The 19,025-nt window shown below is 45.8% G+C and overlaps 1 protein-coding gene across 1 annotated transcript; it reads left to right on the forward strand.

The window, feature by feature from the left end:
* rusc1 (RUN and SH3 domain containing 1) lies at positions 1–17,553 on the forward strand. The gene is made up of 11 exons (XM_062399546.1): positions 1–103; positions 1,939–5,312; positions 10,587–10,709; positions 10,803–10,879; positions 12,014–12,188; positions 12,534–12,639; positions 12,776–12,822; positions 13,355–13,845; positions 13,930–14,165; positions 14,310–14,474; positions 14,908–17,553. The coding sequence occupies exons 2-11, from the start codon at positions 2,066–2,068 to the stop codon at positions 15,071–15,073; spliced, it is 4,833 nt and encodes a 1,610-aa protein (XP_062255530.1). The 5' UTR covers positions 1–103; positions 1,939–2,065; the 3' UTR covers positions 15,074–17,553.
* Positions 17,554–19,025: the final 1,472 nt, after the last annotated feature.

Below are 19,025 nucleotides of genomic sequence, written 5' to 3' on the forward strand. Positions count from 1 at the left end.
CGCGGATGCTGAGGCTGCGAACGTCGGAGGGGCTCGCGCACTGTCCGGGATGTGAGAGAGCGACGAGATGGAGACCAGCATCCGTCTTTACCCGCATCCGATGGTGAGTCCACAGCCATTTTATCATCATCCCTGTACCATTTATTTAGTCACGTTTTCAAATGAAGCTACACCACTGAGCAAAAATCCTCCCGTTCAAACTCACACACACATCAGCGCACACGAGCACATAGACACACACATACACACACAGGCTGCGTCGATCCAGATACACGCAATTCCGCTCCTAACACTAATTATGGTTCATATCAGTCGTTCTGCTGAAACCTCAAGTGTATCATCAATCTTAACGTGAATATGGGTTTCATGTGTAATACCTGAGTTCTGGCTGAATAAGGGTGGATGGGCCTGTATATCAGGGCGATGCGGTTGGTGGTACCCCCTCCTCCCTCCTCCTCCCTCCTCCCCCCATCCTCCCAGTCTCCATCAGCTATGTGGGATCAATAAATGCAGAGGTAACGTCAGGATGGGTTCGATTACATGACGGCTTGCTGCTTTTTTCCCTTTTTGTTTCAAGGCTTTCTCTTCTATAATGGTCATTCCGAGGAAAGGCCTGGTGTAAGAGGGGCACTTGGGTGATTCATGTTCCTCAGTGATGTGAAGGGCACTGTGGAGGGAGGAATATGTGAGCAGTATAGCCTTCGGTGGATGGTCTGTGAATACAAGGCAGACTCGGTATTGTTCAGTGCTGCTGATTATTTCATGCCCCAGTTAAACAGTGTAGGAACACGATGGTATTTCTGACTGATGTAGATCTCCCAGCCACGGTTGTCCTGCTTGTAAAGATGGACCAGCACAGATGGAGACAGCTTGACTGCTGTAAACTCATGAATATCAGAGCTCAGTGGAGCCGGGCAGAACAGATCAAGACGTTGATTGACAAGTACGGCAAAAAAATTGGCTGACAATTGTCATATTATCGACGGGGGGACATTTCATGTGAGAGGGCTATGTGAGTGGGAGGCTGTTTGCTTTTGAATAGAGAGATAACGCCTGAATACCAAGCATTTAAAGATTTTAAATTCTGAATGCTAGAACACAAGCAATGTTTTGTAAGCCGCTTCCTACTGCATGACAGTAATTCTGCTAGTGTCCTGCAACAGAACGTTATTCAAGGGCTGCAGCTTGTTTTCATTCTTCATTGATCTTCCCAGAGTCCAAGGTGACATCACGGAATGGATTGTTTTATCTGATCAACAGTCAAAATCCAAAAGAAATTCAATTTACAACCATGAAAGACTGACAACAATACCCATTCGAGAAGCTGGAACCAGCCAATATTTCATTTTTCATTTGGCTCGTTTTTTTTGGCTGCCTAGTCAGAATACAAACTGACAAAAAGAGAATTAAAAGAAAACATATCACACATTACACTATAATCACAGTTTCTTTAGAATGAAAAGATTCATGAAGACATATTTCAGTGTAACAGAAAGAAAAAAGAAAAAAGCTAAACAGATTTACACAACATGATTCTTACTCTTGACAGAATTTCAGTAAATGGTCACATTTCTTGTCACACCTCCTCTATCTTAATTTTATAATCCAATATTTGGTACCTTTCATATCATCAAAACAATTGATATTTCCTAAATTGATTAATTGACTGATCATGTCACATCTCATTATTTGCAGTGATACTTGAAAATGTGTTTGAGACAGAGTGAGTGTTCATGTCCCTGCTGTGTCCCCACAGGACCTGGACTTTGATAATTATTAAGCAAGAAGCCCAAAGCGATCAGGTCTAAACGAATGGTCCAGATGAGCGGTGTAACTTCAAAGATTTTGCCTAAATGTAAACGTGCAAAATAAAATGGTGTTAGATGAGCAGATTTCGCTTGTGGTCTTATTCACTGTGTGTCTCCTTTGATGTTACAGGATCTTGGGAGTGAAGCCAAGATGTGACCGTCACGGAGCGACATTGTTTGGATCTCCCGAGCCTTTCCAACACTCGTTTCTATAGCAACAGAAAGAGCAGAGTACCCAAAAAAGTCCCATTCCCAAAATGCAGTCCTCCCAGCCCACAAAGCTGCGGCGCTTTGACGCCAGCAGACGGACAAATAACTTAGCTGGACCAAAGTCTCAAGTCCCTGGTTTTCAGAGGGAGGATAAAAACATGAACACAATCTCTGCATCCTCACCACGCCGGGTAACTAGGACCCCCGCTGCACCCACCAGGACCAGGGTAGGAGTGCAGCCTCGAGCTCCAGTGAACCCCTCCAGGTTTGGGGCTCAAAAACAGGTTCCCACCATCCCCAAATCGACTAAACCCAAACCCAAACCCAAGACCACTCGAGCATCTGCAGCAGCCAAGATTGCACCAAAAGCTGCTGCTCCTCCTCCTGCGATTCCAGCTGTTCTCCCTCTTGACCCAAATTGCAACGAGCCGAGCCTCCCGTGTCTGTGCTGCGATGGTCGCTCCCCGCAGGACAACAACAGCATGTTCAACCACAACCACAACAACAACAACACCATCTCTATGAGGCAGCAGCTACAGCTTCCTCCTCCTCCTGCCCCTGTGCTTCAGAGGCAGGATGGGAAAGGGGCCAAGGAGAAACCTCAGCCTCCATCACAGGCACAGGCCCAGCTGGAGTCGGCTTCCCGCCCTGCTGCGAGTCTGGAAAACGAAGACAAGGATGGCGATGAAAGCGCTGACCTGGACAACAAGAAAAATGTAAAGGTAGAGGAAGAAGATGACGAGGAAGAGAGTAGTGGGGACATTGATATTGATGATGATGAAGAGGATGCTGACAATGATGATGACGATGACGATGATGATGACACTCTGGTCCCCTCGTGCTGTGACTGTCCTCCCTCCCTCCTGGAGTTCTCACTCTCCTCCTCTACCTCCTCATCCTCCACTTCCATCAGCTCCTGCTCTGATCTGGAGTCTGACTGTGCTGATCAATCTGCGTCCATCTGCTCTTCCCACGACCAAGAAGATCTTTCTGTCACTTTGTCCCCCAAAGACCACTCTCTTCCACTGGGCCTTGAATCTAAGCCTCCCGCACGCCCACCTCCATCGCTCCCTCTTGGCCGCAATCCTTTCACCGGAAGGTCACGTTCCCCGATGTCCCCGTGCTCCCCAGATGAAGGCTACCCCTCTGCCCTGGATTCCCCATCCCCTGATTATCTAGGAGTCAAAGGTGATACTGAGATAACTAAACTAGGTTTGCTTGACTTCCTAGAATCAGTAGGGGAGTTTGGGAAGATGGAGCGCTTCAGCCAGGTGATCCAAGTGGCCCGCTGGGATCTGGAAGGGGAACAGCAGTGGGATGTTCTGAGGGATCGGTTAGATCACCTTGATCGCTTGGAGAAAGTTAACAGGGAGGTAAAGCTGGCCTACATCGCCAGACTACATGAGAAGGGATTCGATCTCGGAGACCTGGAAGAGCAGGATCTCTCGGATGTCATGGATGAAATGGGCAACATAGACATTTCCTGGAAGTTGTATAAAAGTCGTGGGGAGATGATGAAGTCGTCGGTCTCTCAGCAGTTCTCTGATGCTGGGGTTGACCTCACTGCTCCATCAGACTGCGACGAACCTCTCGTCCCGGATTCTCTCACCCCTTCCCCTGTCGAGCCACCGCCCAGGCCCCCCAAACCTCCTGCCCGCCATGCCAGTGTGAGCTCTTACCTCCACACGTACATCAATATCAGCAGGGAGACCACCTCCATGGCTGTCTCCACCTCTCCTACATTGTCCACTTTCTCCCCTAACTCATCGTCCCCGACATTCACCACCTTTAGGTGCGAGAAACCCCTACCTCCATCGCCACCATGTGTTCCTCCTCTCCCTGCATCTGCTCCCTCTAAACCTGTCCCTTATCTCACCCTCTATACCACTCCGTCACCCCCTAGATCTCTCCCCACCCCAACTCCTCCCATCCCTCCCCCTCGGAGACGCCACCTGGCCAGGAAGGAGGCACAGCGTCTCGCTGCTCTTAATGTCGAAAAGGAAAAGACCCCCCTGTCCCTTCCACCTCCCACTTCGCGGCCCCCGCCTCTTCCTCCTCCACCTCTTATCTCAGTCTCCTCCTCATCTCCCCCTGCCATACCTCCTCCACCTGTCCTGCCTCCTCCCCCCTCCTTCCACGCACTGGATGTAGAGATTCGTAAGCTGCTGATGCTTGCAGGATTGACCCAAGCTGAACTCCTCAAACTCAGCCCAGAGCTTGGTGTCTGTGTCGGAGGGTTTGAGGATGAGGAAGAGGGAGACACTCTTCCTCCGTCTAGGTCTGTGGAGCCATATGAGTTCAGACTAAGAGACAGGGAGGAGGAGAAGGACCATTACACTGGTTGCATGTATAGAAATGGAGGCAGCAGCGGAGGCAAGTTGGATGGACATCGAAGAGTAGATGTAGCTGGAGAAGGCGAGAAGATAGAGGACGCACAAAGAACCACCTCATTTACAGAGATGGCAAAAAGAAAAAAGAGGAACAGTGGTCTGACGTCTGATCATTACTACACCACCGGTATTAGCAATACACATGAAACTAAAGAAAACAACATGAGCTTTGAGACTTTCCATTATGCTGAATTACCCAATTCTCCTCCCCCTCCTCCTCCCCCTCGCCCCTTACCCCCAATCCCCCCGTCTGTGCCGTCTCTCAAAGTCAGCACTCTCCCTGCCAACTCTGCTCAGCCTGAGCGATTTGATTGGCTCATAGCATTCACACCTGAATGTGACGCCCTTCTGCAACCTCCGCCCCTGGCAATGAGGAAATCTCAAAAGGAAATCCAAAAGAAGCTTGCTCCTTCAGGGTCATCTCCAGGGTCGGCCCCGATCGTCACAACATTCAAAGAGCTGCGTTTCCGCAACAAGAACGGCTCCCCTCCAACGAGGGTGATCATGGAACCGGAGCCTGACCCCACCGTCATCACGCCGGATCCAGACATACTCTACAACCTGAGGTGGAGGAGAGAGAAGGAGGGCAACGATGGCATCCCGTGGGAGTACACCTCTCAGGCTCAGGCCCTGTTCATGCAGCCACCACCAGCTCTCACCTCAATGGCTGCTCTCAAGGAGATGCTCCAGAGGGCGGACGAGCGGGGCAGACAACCAGAGCTGTGCCCGTTACAGAAGATCGGCTGCTCGGTCAGTGAAAACAGCCTGTGGACCATGGGCAGAGAGTGGGAGGGCGAGGAAGTTCAGAGGGAGGAACAGGAAGGGAAGGAGAAAGAAAAAGAGGAGGAGGTGGAGGTGAGAGGACAAGCTGATGGAGGAAGAAACTTGCAATCTAGAACTACAGGTGAGTATGAGCTTAATGATCATAAAAATAATGATCATTCAAAAGAAATCCAGATTAATTTGATGACTAAGTGGTTGAATTTTTATTTGTTTATGGGATAAAATAGGCTCATCAGATTATCTCAGTGTAAATTGGATGACATAACGAGATGATGGAGAGAGACAGATGGAGGTAAACAGACAAACAGTCATCTTTTTCATTTGTGGCACAAATATTATCCTTGGAAAGAATAGAAAGAAATAATCTCTTCCAAAAGGGATGAAGATATAAAGTCATTTTTTGAGAAAGTGTAAATGGAACAAGACACAAAGAGATGGAGGAGAAGCATGAGTCACGGAATAGGATGATGGGTGATGTGATGGATAAGTGATGACGAGGGGATGAACAGTGGGTGAGTTCTGATGGGGGAGGAAAACGAGACAGTAGAAGCTGGAGAGGCAACATGAGCAGGTGGGAGAGCTGGAGGGACAAAGAGAGGGAGTGGGTCTGAGGTAATGTGAGGATAAAAAGGAGGTTGGAAACTTTCCAACGTATTTCCTCTAATGTTTATCTGAAAAGTGATGTCATCACTGTCTTACTCAATTATTCATCCACTTTATAGCGGGAGGAGAGGAGGGTTATTGGGGGGCCCACTGAGTTCTGTGTCTTCCTCCTTTCTCCCTCCAGCTCTTTTGTTTTATGTTTCTATCTGTAAAATGTTATATGCCTTCCCTTTCTCTTTTTAAAAATCTCATCAGCTTGGGTTGTTTATATGCTGCTCTCTTACTGTGGATGCCGTCTCCTCACCCCCACCCATGCTCCCTTGAGTGGCACAGATAGCTCAGATCAAGTTACTCGTCTCATACAGTGCTGCAGTGGGCTGCACAGAAACCAAGTATTGCATTGTCAGAGTCAGGATGCAGTGGGCTGGAGGTTCATTATAAAACTGTTCAACTTCTCTTAGCCCCAATCTGCTTGTTATTCTCTGATATAAATATTTTCTGTTTTATCATTACTTTGGCATTATGTGTCTCTGAGTAGTAAAAATCGAATTAATATGTGAGTTATGTGTTGTGATAGTGTCAACAACATCATTGCAATTATGAGTTGTTTTTTTATTTCAATAAAATACAATAATACTAACAAGCAGGCAGGGGGACAAGTGCAGGTGAGGAAAGATAAATAAATTAGAATCACCCTCAGAAGAGCAACTACCTCCACCAGGGCCCTAATTTCAATCAAGCTGCACCAAGTATTACACACGCATAGATATTTGCTCACCTAGATCCATTAACATTCTCTAGGAAATTGATGTGAATGTAGAAAAAACGTTATATCTCACAATGCTATAGAACAAAAGGGGGGCAAAAAAATCCAGGATCCGCCCCCCTGATCTGCAGCAGCAACAATTTATGGGTTAATTTAAATTTAACAGTTTTTTAAGTGACCCACACCGCATCCTTCCACAGTTTATTTTCTAACACTGCTAACCAATACACTAACAGACAAATACCTATAAAAACATAACCTCATGGCTTAGGTAGTCAAATAAATTAATAAATTAGTGACTTAGTAAAAAGTTCATGAAAGAAACACTTCATAGGCAACATATATTTTTCTGTTTTTATTGCCTTTTTCTTTTAGAGGATATTAATACTTTTAAATAGTTTTATTGAAAACAGACTGGAAATATAACATGTTCCAGAATAAAGTTACACACAAACTTTGCACCAACATGACAAAGTGCAGTGGCCAATGGCAAGAAAGGGTGTGTATACCTTTAAGAGACCTGGAGGCGGAACTAGGCACACGGTCCAATGGCTGAGAGGCAGTGCAGGACAAACAGGAAGTATCATGTGTTGGTGACAGCTCAGGAACAGATCAGTGTGAAACAGGTAGGATTGTTTTCCTACTCGTTCTCCTGCGCGTAGCTCAGCAGCCGCTCGCAGGTCATCTGGCGTGTGAGGGAAACTGTGTGTCCGGCACAGGGTGGGACAGGGACACAGTGATGGAGCAGCAGTGGACAGAAGAAGTGGGTCTGTCTGTCCACTGACTCAGCATTACACTGTGTACTGGTGGAGGGGGGGAAGCGGGACGGAGGGAGAGAGAGAGAGATAGAAAGCAAAAGCAGAGGGAGGGAGAGAAGGGGGGGAGCAGAAGGAGAGGGGAGAGGTAGAAAGCAAAGTAGAGGAGAGTGATAGAGAGGGGTGGAGGGAGATAGAGGTAGAAAGCAAAAGCAAAGGAGAGTGATAGAGGCAGAGGTAGAAAACAAAAGCAGAGGACAATAACAGTGAGAAAGTGAGGGAGCGAGGGAGAGTTAGGAAGCAAAAGCAGAGGACAGGAAGAGATGGAGAGGGAGAGGTAGAAAGCTAAAGTAGAGCAGAGTGAGAGAGTGGGAGAAAGCAAAAGCGGAGGAGAAGGAGTGAGAGAGAGAGGGAGAGGTAGAAAACAAAAGCAGAGGACAGGGAGGGAGAAAGAGTGAGGGAGGGAGCGAGGGAGAGGTAGGGAGCAAAAGCAGAGGACAGGAAGAGAGAGGTATAGAGGGAGGAAGGGAACAAGTGAGGGAGTGGTACAAAGCAGAAGACAGGAAGAGAGAGGGAAAGAGAGAGGGAGGGAGAGGGCGAGAGAGCAAGGGATAGAGGGAGAGGTTGGAAGCAAAAGCAGAGGACAGGAAGAGAGAGGGAGAGAGAGAAGGTGATCCAGAGGTGATGAGGGCGAGCACTGCAGTAAAGCACTAAACATCTGGCCCCTCACTGTCTCCATCTAAAATGAAAGTATGGAAGAGAAAGCGAGAGCAGCTGCCTTCAAATAAAACTGGGAGCGTTCACCTCTAATAAAATCTAAACCTCTGTGATTGATGGTGATGTTTTAACTTCAGCCAACGAGCTGCTGATCGACTGTTTGCTCTTTATTGCGCTGCCGCTCTTTTACGGCAGCGGGTTCTCAGTGAAGTTCAAAAATGGACTCCACTCGATTTGTCCGTCCACTCTTTGCCTTGTGATGTGACATGATGACAATCTCTATGGACATTCATGAGTGTGCATTTTTCTCTCGACTGACACTAACATTTTCTGCATCTCTCTCTCCTTCCCACTTCTCTCTCCGCATCTTTTTGTCTTACTCTCCTCTTCCTTATTTTTCTCACCTGTCCATCCCCATTCTGTTGTTTCCATCGTTTGTCCACGGTTCCGCTTCGCTCCCTCATCCCGCTCCGCTTGTGCGCCCGCCCTCTCCCTCTGCACCGCTGCACCCTCAAATTTACCCTTCCTCATGAGAAGTTTCCTCCCCCCCACTCTCTCTAGCCCAGGCCTCCCAACCCTACTTCCTGCACACCGCCCTGCCTTCCTACCGCCCAGGCTTCTGTAACTCCCAGCCCACTTCAGATCCCCGGCCCCACCACCACGCAGGCAGGGAGTCCTCAGACGAACGCTGCGGCACGCAGTGGACCCGTGCTGCCAGCAAGGCTTGTGCCTACAGAGACGATTCCAGCTCTGATTCGAGCTCTGTGTTTAACTACGACTCCCTGGCTGATGTAGCTGGAGACTCTCCTCAAGATTATGGGAATATCTATGAGAAAAACACACACTCGGTGCATCAGTCCATCAGCGACTCTAAAACTAATGACAGGGAGTTTGACTCGATTTGTAATTTTGACTCTCTCTACAGCAGTGACACAGAACAGAGGAAATACATACACACCAAGTCCCCTGTTAGTGGCACCACTGAGTTCTCCGGCTGCACCACTCCCTATAAGAACATAGATGTCATGATGACGTATTCCACCGGCCTCAGTGCTGCGGATTCTTCGCTGTATTCAGCAAAGCGCTCAAAGGCACACAACGGCAGCGACAAGGCCCGGACGTCCAGAGAGCTTCCTCCTCTCCCCACCTATTATCTGTACCACCCCAAGAACTGCCCCCTGCACAGGGGTGCCCCTCCCCGCCTCTCCCCTATCGGAGCCCTGTCCCCTCCGGAGCGCCCCGGAGCCCCCCCTCCAGGCACCGCGGGCTCTTCCCTCAGCTCACCGCTTTTCCCCCGCTCGCACACCTTGCCCGCCCTCGCTGCTCCCCTCTACTATCCAAACCTCTATCCTCCTATGACCCCCAAGGCGCCTCCCCTACCCCCAAAACTCTTCCAGGCACCTCCGCAGTCACGTGTGGCGAGTAAGATTTCTCTCTCTCTCTCTCTGCTCTCCCCCTACATTTTACACACTCTCTCTCTTTTGTCTGACATCTTGCTTGCATGTCTGTCTGTCTGTCTGTCTGTCTGTCTGTCTGTCTGTCTGTCTGTAGGTCTGTCGGTCTGTCGGCCTCTCTCTTCTGCCTGTCTGTCTCTCTCAGTGTTCTCGGCTCTGGATATGGTGGCCCTCACACCTTTGCCACCTTTTTAACCCCCAGGGGGATTTTGCAGATTTGAAAGAATTGGGTAACTTAAGCTGTTTTCTGTATCACAAGCCTGCTCCCTGCAGGTCATCTGATACTTCTTATCTCCACTGCTCTTTCAAATCTGCAAACATCATCCAGAAGAAAAAGATCTCTCTCTCTCTCTCTCTCTCTCTCTCTCTCTCTCTCTCTCTCTCTCTCTCTCTCTCTCCCCCTCCTCTATCTCTCTATCTCTGTGTTGGTGTTGTCCTATCTGTCTCCATGTGTTTTTTGTTTTTGCACGTTGTGTTGAAAAGGACACACATTTCATGCAAACAAACCAAGTAGCTGGTGGGTGATGCTGTCATGTAAATGATTTTCATTGAACCGTTTTACTTTTGCGTGTGGCAGTATACCATTAAGCACAGCATCCTGTTCATTATATGAATGTGTGCATTACGTAACTGGTTTATATAACTCCATTTATATAAACATGTAGACAACACCCGTCCTTTATTTGATCTTACATGATTCTTGTAGTAGGTCACGCAGTTGTTTCCCTTCTACCTCAGCAGTTTCTCCTGTGTGTGCTTTTTCAAAGTGTGTGTTTTTGTGTTTGTGTGAGTGGAGGTAAAGCACACGATTGTGTTTATTCCGGATGCAGGCGAGAAGTTGTTTTTCACAGCTCCAGATGTTGAATGCTAGCCACAGTGAAGCATTATTTACAGAATGCGCTCACACACTATTTGTCGTCAGTGCGACCATCTGCTTCTATCGGCCTTGATCAAATTGCTTCTCCACTGCTTAATTGCTTTTACTAACAACACTGATATTTCATTTACGCTTTTTTGTCTGTGGTGATTCATTTTGATTCCGTTGATTTTGATGTTTTTGCTCATGATCGCGCCGTAAGTAATTTTTCTCTCCCTGTCAGCTGTTCGCAGTGTCTCGTTCGCCGGCTCTGTTCAGAGGGCAGAGACGTCCTGGATGGGCGAAGATGTGCAGATTCCGATGAGAGGTCTTGGCCTGTCCTCTCTGTGCCTGCAGGAGAAGAAAGGTGTGGTTTGTCCTCTGCTCAGCTGTGCATCTGTTTTCTTTGACCCAGCAATGACTTTCTATGTTTAACTGTAAACCATTGTTCTTCTTCCAGCTCTGGTCAGTGCGGTCAGTGTGGCAGTGGAAGCCATTTTGGCCCAGTTCAGTTCCTCTCGGACTGTGGTTCAGAAGGTCAGTCACTGCCAGAGTCACCGCTGACTATTTATTTTTTTCAGTTAGAATGACTGAATTTGGTTGTATTTTGATTCACAGGAGGACATTCTTTGTTGGGATTTAGTGTTTGGGCCAAAATGAAGGAAAACTATTCTGGGACTTCGAGAATAAAGGCATAATTCATTTCATTGCTTCATGACAAACTAAACCCCTTTGAAAACAATGATAAACTCAATGTCGACCACTATCAAAGATTTCCTCCTCTGCAAAAGAGGATGTTTCTCTGTGTCTCTTTCTTCAAAATAGACACTGTGTCTTGCAAAATCCTGATACTTAGGTTAATGTGGTGCTGATGTTCCAAAAGCATTTTGTTTTTTAGAAACCTTGATTGAAGTATAACTTAACAAATTGCTCCATATTCCCTATTTTGGCACAGGTGACAGACTGATCTTTTAAACTTCTGATATTTCACTTTTAAAAAGGCATGTGGCCTAAAATAATGAGTTCAAGTTATGACCTTCCTATGACAAAATCAGAATTCTCTGAATTCTGACACTTTTTTTGACGTAATATTACACCTTTATTGGCACAATAACTCTTCTTTATTATTATGCACCTTTATTCTAGTAAAATTCCAACTTTACGCCCTTATTCTCGTACTTCTTTTGACTTTATTCTCTCTACTCTTTTTCATTCTTTGTCCTAATGAATGTCACTCACATTGCGAATTACAAATCTCGTGATGACTAGAAACAAAAATGTCATATTGTGATAAAAGAGTTGTTTGTCTGAAAATGATTTCCCTCCCTCTCTTTCTCGTTCTCACTCTGCATATTTGCTTCCGTCTCTCCTCAGTCTCTCTCAGTTAACAAGGTACTAGAATATTTCTAGATTACCCAGACTCATTGTTGTAATAATTTCTTTGTCAACTAACTCCCACCCCAAATCACCTCTCATCCCATCATCCGGACCCTGTCACCCAATGTCTCTCCACCCACCTCCTTCCCTCCCTGCATTGAGTCATCCTTTCTGATCTCTTCCTTTGGCTCTCCCTATCACTGCACATCATCTTCGTCATCCTATCCCCTTTTTACCACCACTATGTGTTCATCCCATTCTCCTCATCCCTCTCTCCTCTCCTCCTCCTCTCAGGCCTTATCAGGAGACAGCTCTATTAATCCATCTTTGGGCCGTCTGGTGCTGCAGTGCCTCTGCCACGCCCTGCACAACTTGCTGACCGATGGCTTGAAACCCCATCAGAGTGACCTGATTGCCGGCAGGAGGCCAAACTCGGCATGGGGCCTCGTCCAGGCCTCAACCAAGCCAGGTAATATAACAAGGCTCATAAGAGAGGCTTTAAGATTTGAATATCGGGCTGTTGGGTTTATTTCCCTGGAGTTTATCACCCTCTTATTTCCCCAGGCATCAGCCAATACTTGTTGATTATCATGTCTAAAATGCTGAATAAAGTGAACAGTAGGATGGAGATATCGATTTGTCAGCAAGTGCCAAGTTTCACGGCAATTTTTCATTGAACATTATCAGTGCCTCTGCTGACCTCTCTCTCTATCTCTTTCTCTCCCTCTCTCTCTCTCCCTCTCCCTCTCCCTATCCCTCTCCCTGCCTCTCTTTATGTGTGATTTCTTCTCATCCACTCAACCCACTCTTTCAGGTCATAAAACACAAGCATTGTTCAACTTACAAGTTCGAGTCGGGGAGTTGCCGCAGCTCAGAAAGAGCAAACACAGGTTCAATGCATTCCTCCTCGGCCTACTGAAGTAAGTATGCCTCTCTGGCTCCACTGGTTGCATGAATGTATTACATTATATTAGATATTAATCATGTTTTGTACTCTGTGTTTATTTCCCTGAACATGAATTCTCATTTTATTCATCTTTGTATTTTTTCCTCCAGTATCAAGTTTCTTGATTTCTGGCTCTCTCACCTTCAGTCGTGCAGTGGTAAGTTTCCAGTACTTTGCTGGTTTCTGCATGCACATGGCTAATGGTCTTTGCACAACGTTTTTTTTATTGTATTTGTTCTGAAACTTCGCAGTAGGTGATAAAATGGAGTCGAGCAGTGAGGATGATTTAGTGACTCCTCTCACTTTCATGAAAAGAAATCATTGGGTCTGTCAAAATCTGAGAAACCGTCAGGAACGAAGATAATTTAATCTTCTGATAAAGGAGCTGAGAAATTATCCCAATCGCTTCCAAGTCTATTTCAGGATATCAGTGGTCCAGTTTGATGTGCTACGAGCACAGCACATATTAAAAAGAAGAAAACAAATCTCTGTGATTCAGTTGATTCTGAGCAGCTCCTACAACTCTCTTTTGACAAACCTGTTCTGAGAATGTTAATGACAGACCAAAGTGTCCATGGGTAAACTCAATTGACACAACAAATTATTTTTTTAAAACTTAGGAAAATTTCGGACGAAAGATACAGACTTATCGTGCAAATACCGTAAAGTAATTTTGTTTCTTTTTACAGATGTGTTGGAGACATTCTACTGTCCCACCTCCTTCATGCGTCTATCCCGCACCACCTGCCAGCCTCTGTTCGAGGAGCTGCTCCTGGTGTTGCAGCCCCTCAGCCTGCTCACTTTCAACCTCGACCTGCTCTTCCAACACCACCACTTAGAGCCAGACTGTCACAGCCCAGAGATCCCCAGTCCGCCCTGTCAGGACGCAAGGTTCCAGCTGTCAACAAAGGGGTCCCAGTCCAAAAGCACAGGCAGCAGATATATTGAAAGCCTCACAGAAGTGGACTTTGGAAGCTCAGAACATCAGGCAGCTAGAGATAAACTTTCACCACAGGCTCCAAATCCAAAGAACGAAGGATCTCCTGTCAGTGCTGCGCCCATGAAAGCTCCGGCCTCTCTCATCCACACAAGCCCTCAGCTTCAGTGGGTGCAGGAGAAGGAAATTGGAGCGTTACCTCTTGATTTGGACGAGGACAGCCTCACTCAGCAAGCAGGACAGGTAACCTCTTCTGAGTTTAATGTCTTTGATCAGTCACCATTGTGAGATTCCTGCAGGGCTGATTTTCTGTTTCTTAAACCACAGGTGATCCAGCAGGGATGGGGCGCTGTGATTCGCTGGGGAGGCCGACTGCAACAGAATCTGACTGAGCTGAGTCAGAAGAGGGAAGAAGTGAAGACTGATTTACCGGACCTCCAGAGCCCGACAGGCAGCGACTACACCCCGGTCAGCAGTGGCTCTCAGGTTCCCTGGAGTCTGGGTCGGCTGTTTGGAGCCTCTAAAGGACCCAGCAGCCCGACGGGTCACACACCACCAACCAGGTGAGCCAGTGAATGTGTCGCCATTAAATATGTAATGAATGAATTAACTTGATCGCATCTCACGAATAAACTGCATGAGATGTGTCTGTCTATGATCCAAGACTGTGTGCGATCTCTTTTTTCTAATACTCCGTCTCTCTGCAGGCGTCCCTCTCAGTGGCTGGCTCCTGGTGTCTCGGCACTGACCCGAATCATGAGCAACAGTCCCGCTCATATGAAGGGGGCCACAGAGCCTCAGGGAGAAAGTGAGCCAGAGTCAGAGAAAGAGGCTGAGCCACTGGAGATGAAGGACAAACCCCGGCCACTCAGGTACTTCAGGGACGGACATTTTTAACATGAGGGATGGCATTTTGCTTTGCCACATCCCCGAGTCGCTAGTGCACAGACTCTGTTGGTTAATGGTTGGAATACGGGATATTTTACCTTCCTTTTTGGATGGTGGGAGGAAGAGGGGACTCGTTGTCCATCTTTGTAAACAGTCCATGTCTGAGACAGAATGACATTGGGTGGGGAGTGATCAGACAGATCAGGCTCTGTCTGTCCTTCAATCTATTATGCCCCTTGTTTTAACTTGTGTCTTTGAAAAATGGTGACTCACCTGTTTGACTTTGAGTGATCTTGTGCTCTGACTCATCCGCGATCGGGCTACATCATGAGCTAGACATGACGTACGTGTTTGCGGTTGTTGTTGCTTCATTTTGACCGTTTTGCCTCAGCGATTTTCTCTGCCATCTGTCGCCAGGTCCATCCGAACGCTGTGTGACCACGCCGGAGCCGGTTCAGAGCTCACCTTCTGCAAAGGCGAGGAACTGGTGGTGCTGGGAGGCGTCGACCAGGACTGGATTCGCTGTCGTCAGGGAGACAAAGAGGGGCTCGTACCTATTGGCTACACGTCCCTCATCATGTGACTTTGGCGCCGTAACTGCTGCACTCAATCATTAATGAAAAAAAACAAAACAAAAAAATATATATTTTAGGCGAGTATGGCGAGGTTGTGGTGAGGCTCCTCTACTCTGAAAGGGATATTTTACACTTTTGCTCGGTTTAGAGTTTGAGTTGAGTGCATAACACCATCTGCTCTGCTTTTCGTTCATCACGAGCAGGCTGCAGCTCTCTCCCTTCAGCAACATAAGGGAGGTTGTTTTTTTCCGCCATCACAATCCATCCAGTTTGGTAGCAACTAATGGATCTTAGCAGCAGGACTGCAGCAGATGGTGTGAAATAATGACTCAAGTCAAATTTAGACCATTTCACACAGGAAGAGCGTTGACGTCGGAGTGAAGTATCCCTTTAAATGCCCTTTTAGTCCTCAGTGTCTGCCTTCCTTGCCTTTAGCCACTGATTTGAAAATGATCACAGGGGGGGAAATCTGCGCAATCGACCAATGGCAGATTCACACGTTTTCAGATCAGCGGCTGCTCGTTGTGAGGAGGCGGCGGTCGACAGCCCGATGGCAGCCACGTAAATATCTCTATCCGTCAGCAGCAGAGAGTGGTGGTCGGCGGGTTGTCGAGTGGAGGAAGCATGTCAGAGTACTGGGCCGTAGCCCCCGTTGCATACTGCGTAGTAATGTTGTGAATTGTAGCTGTGTACATCTGTGCTCTATTGACCTTTCACCCCTATTGACCTCTCACCTTTATCGCCTGGTTCATGTGTGTTTTACATGTTTCTGCTTCTATATTTGACTGTAAAATATACATAAAATATATAAATATAAATATATATATAGGTATATATATTGAGATTATTACCAAGATAGATAGAAAGATAGAAGAAGAGGAAGAAGCAGGTGGTGAGAGACGAGCAGCAGCTTGAGAGGAAGTGGATGAGTAATAATGGAAGGATTATTTCTTTGTCTTTACATCTACATCTTCTCACATAAATCAGGTGGTTGTCATACACAAAAAGAAAGGTGTGTGTGTGTGTGTCTTTTAGGTATGAAATCCAACATCTTCCCTCTTGTGTACTTCCATCGTCTTGTCGTCATATCTATCAAATAATTAGACATATAGTATTATTCATACCTGTATGCATTGTATTGTGCCATTAATGCTTTGAATTAATGCCAGAAAATACCCACATGTCCCACTCAGCCATAGACGAATATCTGACAACAGCAATCTGTAGCTTTTCTCTCCACTCGTCCAAAACCTCACCGGGCCGATGTGGGTCAAAGGGAAAGCCTCTCACAAAACTGTGCTCAGCTCTCGTTCAACACTATCTTAACTTAAAGCTTATGAGGGAATCCATTCAATCATAACTCAAACCTGCTACTCTAAAGTCTGCAGGTTTGGTGGCTGGACTTCACCTCGTACCTCAGCTCTTTGTATTTAATGTAATTCCTGCCATAATTTGCTGATCATGATCATTGATATTAATGATAGTGGTAGTAGAAGTGGTGGAAGTGCTTTGTTGAATCTGACGTTGAAATATGTTCAATATGTATTTATTCGTTATTCTCTAGATTCTGTATCCATGACTATGCATAGGGGTAAATGTACAACAAAAACACTTTTTTTTTTACAAAGTCAAGATTATAATTTAATGCTCTCATGCAAATTCTGAAGTAATCATTCAAAGTTCAAATAAGAGTGCTCTAAAAAATACAAAAAATAAAGGACCTCAGTTTAATTCAGCAGCAAAGTTTCAATGCAATTAATCAGGGAAAAATTCAGTCCTTCAAAGTTTCCTCATCTTATTGTGTCACTGCCATGTAGCATGAGATTACTGTCACTATGGCAAGGGTCCAGTAGCATTAAATTAAACCAGTGCTCATATCTTGTAACTAATCATCACAACCAGATGCCATCAAATGGATATTTCATAGATGTTTACAACAAAAAATGTCCAGATAGATATATGTCAAACATAATTTCACACATTGACACATGACGCTGTGTTAATCAATTTTTTGTATGGTGGATATTTGTTCCAAAAGTGAGATTATATTCTAAAGGCATTTATTTTGAAAATCGTTAATTTATTGGATGTGCTACTTAGTGATCTTGAGGTTTGTTTGAAAGGGATAGCTCTCCATCTGACCCATCTAGTGTCTCTCTATCTATCTGGGTTCTGTGCGTGTGTATGTGTGTATGTGAGTGTGTACCTGGCAGCGTGTGAGGCAGTGAAAGCAGGGATGAGTGTCTGCACATCCTGCACTTTCACTCGTGTGTGTGTGTGTGTTTGTGTGTCTGTTTAAGTGTACTGTTCCCCCCCCTTTCTCCCTCCTCTCCTCTCTTTCTCTCATTGGTGTCATGTAGCCTGTAGACAACCCCCAAGTATCCTACTATTGCATTTAGTTGAGTGCCCCCCTAGTGTCAGTCACCGTCCACCTCCTGCATGTGCTTGTTTGTAAATACACCAAATAAAATGATCAGTATAAACCGAACATGTTCAGCAGTTTGAGTCGTGTTTTTGCACCGTAAAAGTTTCATTAATCGGTAGTTTACGTGTTAAGAAATGTAGGGGAAATCACACATCCTATATATGTTGTTGACTGAAATGTCAACAGGAAGCTACCTGCGTTCGTCAGACTGCAAAGGAAATGAAGAGTCACAATGGAGCTCTCGCTGTTAATACCTAAATAAACCCTACGTCCTGTTTACGCTTTAACTTCAAGAAATGCCCTGTCACGTCTTTGCCTGGATACAACGTCCCAGGACGCCCTCGGCCGTTGTGAAGGGCAGAGCGAGTTGAATAAATCTCCCAGGGCGAGCTGCAGCCCTCCCCCATCTTGTAACAGGGTTCTTTTGACAGTGTCCTCCATTGTGGGTCATTATAGAGGACAACACGGGGTGAGATATACAATCTGACACCACTAGATAGCACTGTTAGCTCAAGCTGATTAACATCACTGCAGCACAACCACAAACACACAGACAGACACACACACACAACAGGAAGGAGGTTTTGATAACGGACACACGCAGACTCTGCAGGGTTTAGTACTAGTCGACATAAAATGCTTTTATTATTATGGATATAGAGGCGAAACATCTGAGCTGACATTCTATGGCGTTGAGTTATAACAGTTGTTGATGTTTTGTTTTCAGATGCATGTTATCGGAGGCCACAGGCAAAGGTTACATGTCATGCAAACTAGAGAAATAACTCTGTATGTGCGTACCTTTGCTATAAAGTTAATCATCCACTGGCAATAACGTAGTGCTCTTAGTTAAAAAAAGGAAAGAGGAAAAATATACATACGGTATGTAAACAGTCAAAGAAATTGCACTTTCTTGGCTTGTAAGTAGAAGCCGCACTACAGAAAAGAGAGCGAAAAATGTAACACTGGAAAAACTAATTCACTGTCACTGATTGTCTGACCAATTAAAAAAGGAGTATGCTCGGCTAAAGAAAAAGAAATGATGTAGTTCTATAAAAAAAAATCATATACAATCATAGTCAATTTTAAGGAGAAATGTCTGATATATTGGTCAGCTGTATATCTGCTTTAAAAACATCTTAGTAAATGGTAGATTTGATTATAACCTTTATGTATAATCCAGATAGTATTGTCAGGTATAATACTAATTTTACACGCTACTGCAGATAGAAGGAAAACGGGTCTCTCTCTATGTACATTCAAATGAAACTAAACGCTTATGGTTACTCGGCCCGACGCTTCTAAGATGAGCACAATCTATGGCGCATCTGTACAGAAAAGTCCACCTCAAATATTCACAACTTAAAAAATAAACATAACAAAGGAAGTCCTTACATAGGTCTTATCAGAGGAGATATTGCTTTTAAAGACTGCATGAGTTCACTTAGGTACATACACAAGACAACATGGCACTTCTACAGAGCATTTTTGGGGGCCAATCCGTTTTTTATTCCCTTTCCTCTCTCGTCTTTCTC

Source organism: Platichthys flesus, chromosome 11, assembly GCF_949316205.1.
Source record: "Platichthys flesus chromosome 11, fPlaFle2.1, whole genome shotgun sequence".
NCBI lineage: Eukaryota > Metazoa > Chordata > Actinopteri > Pleuronectiformes > Pleuronectidae > Platichthys > Platichthys flesus.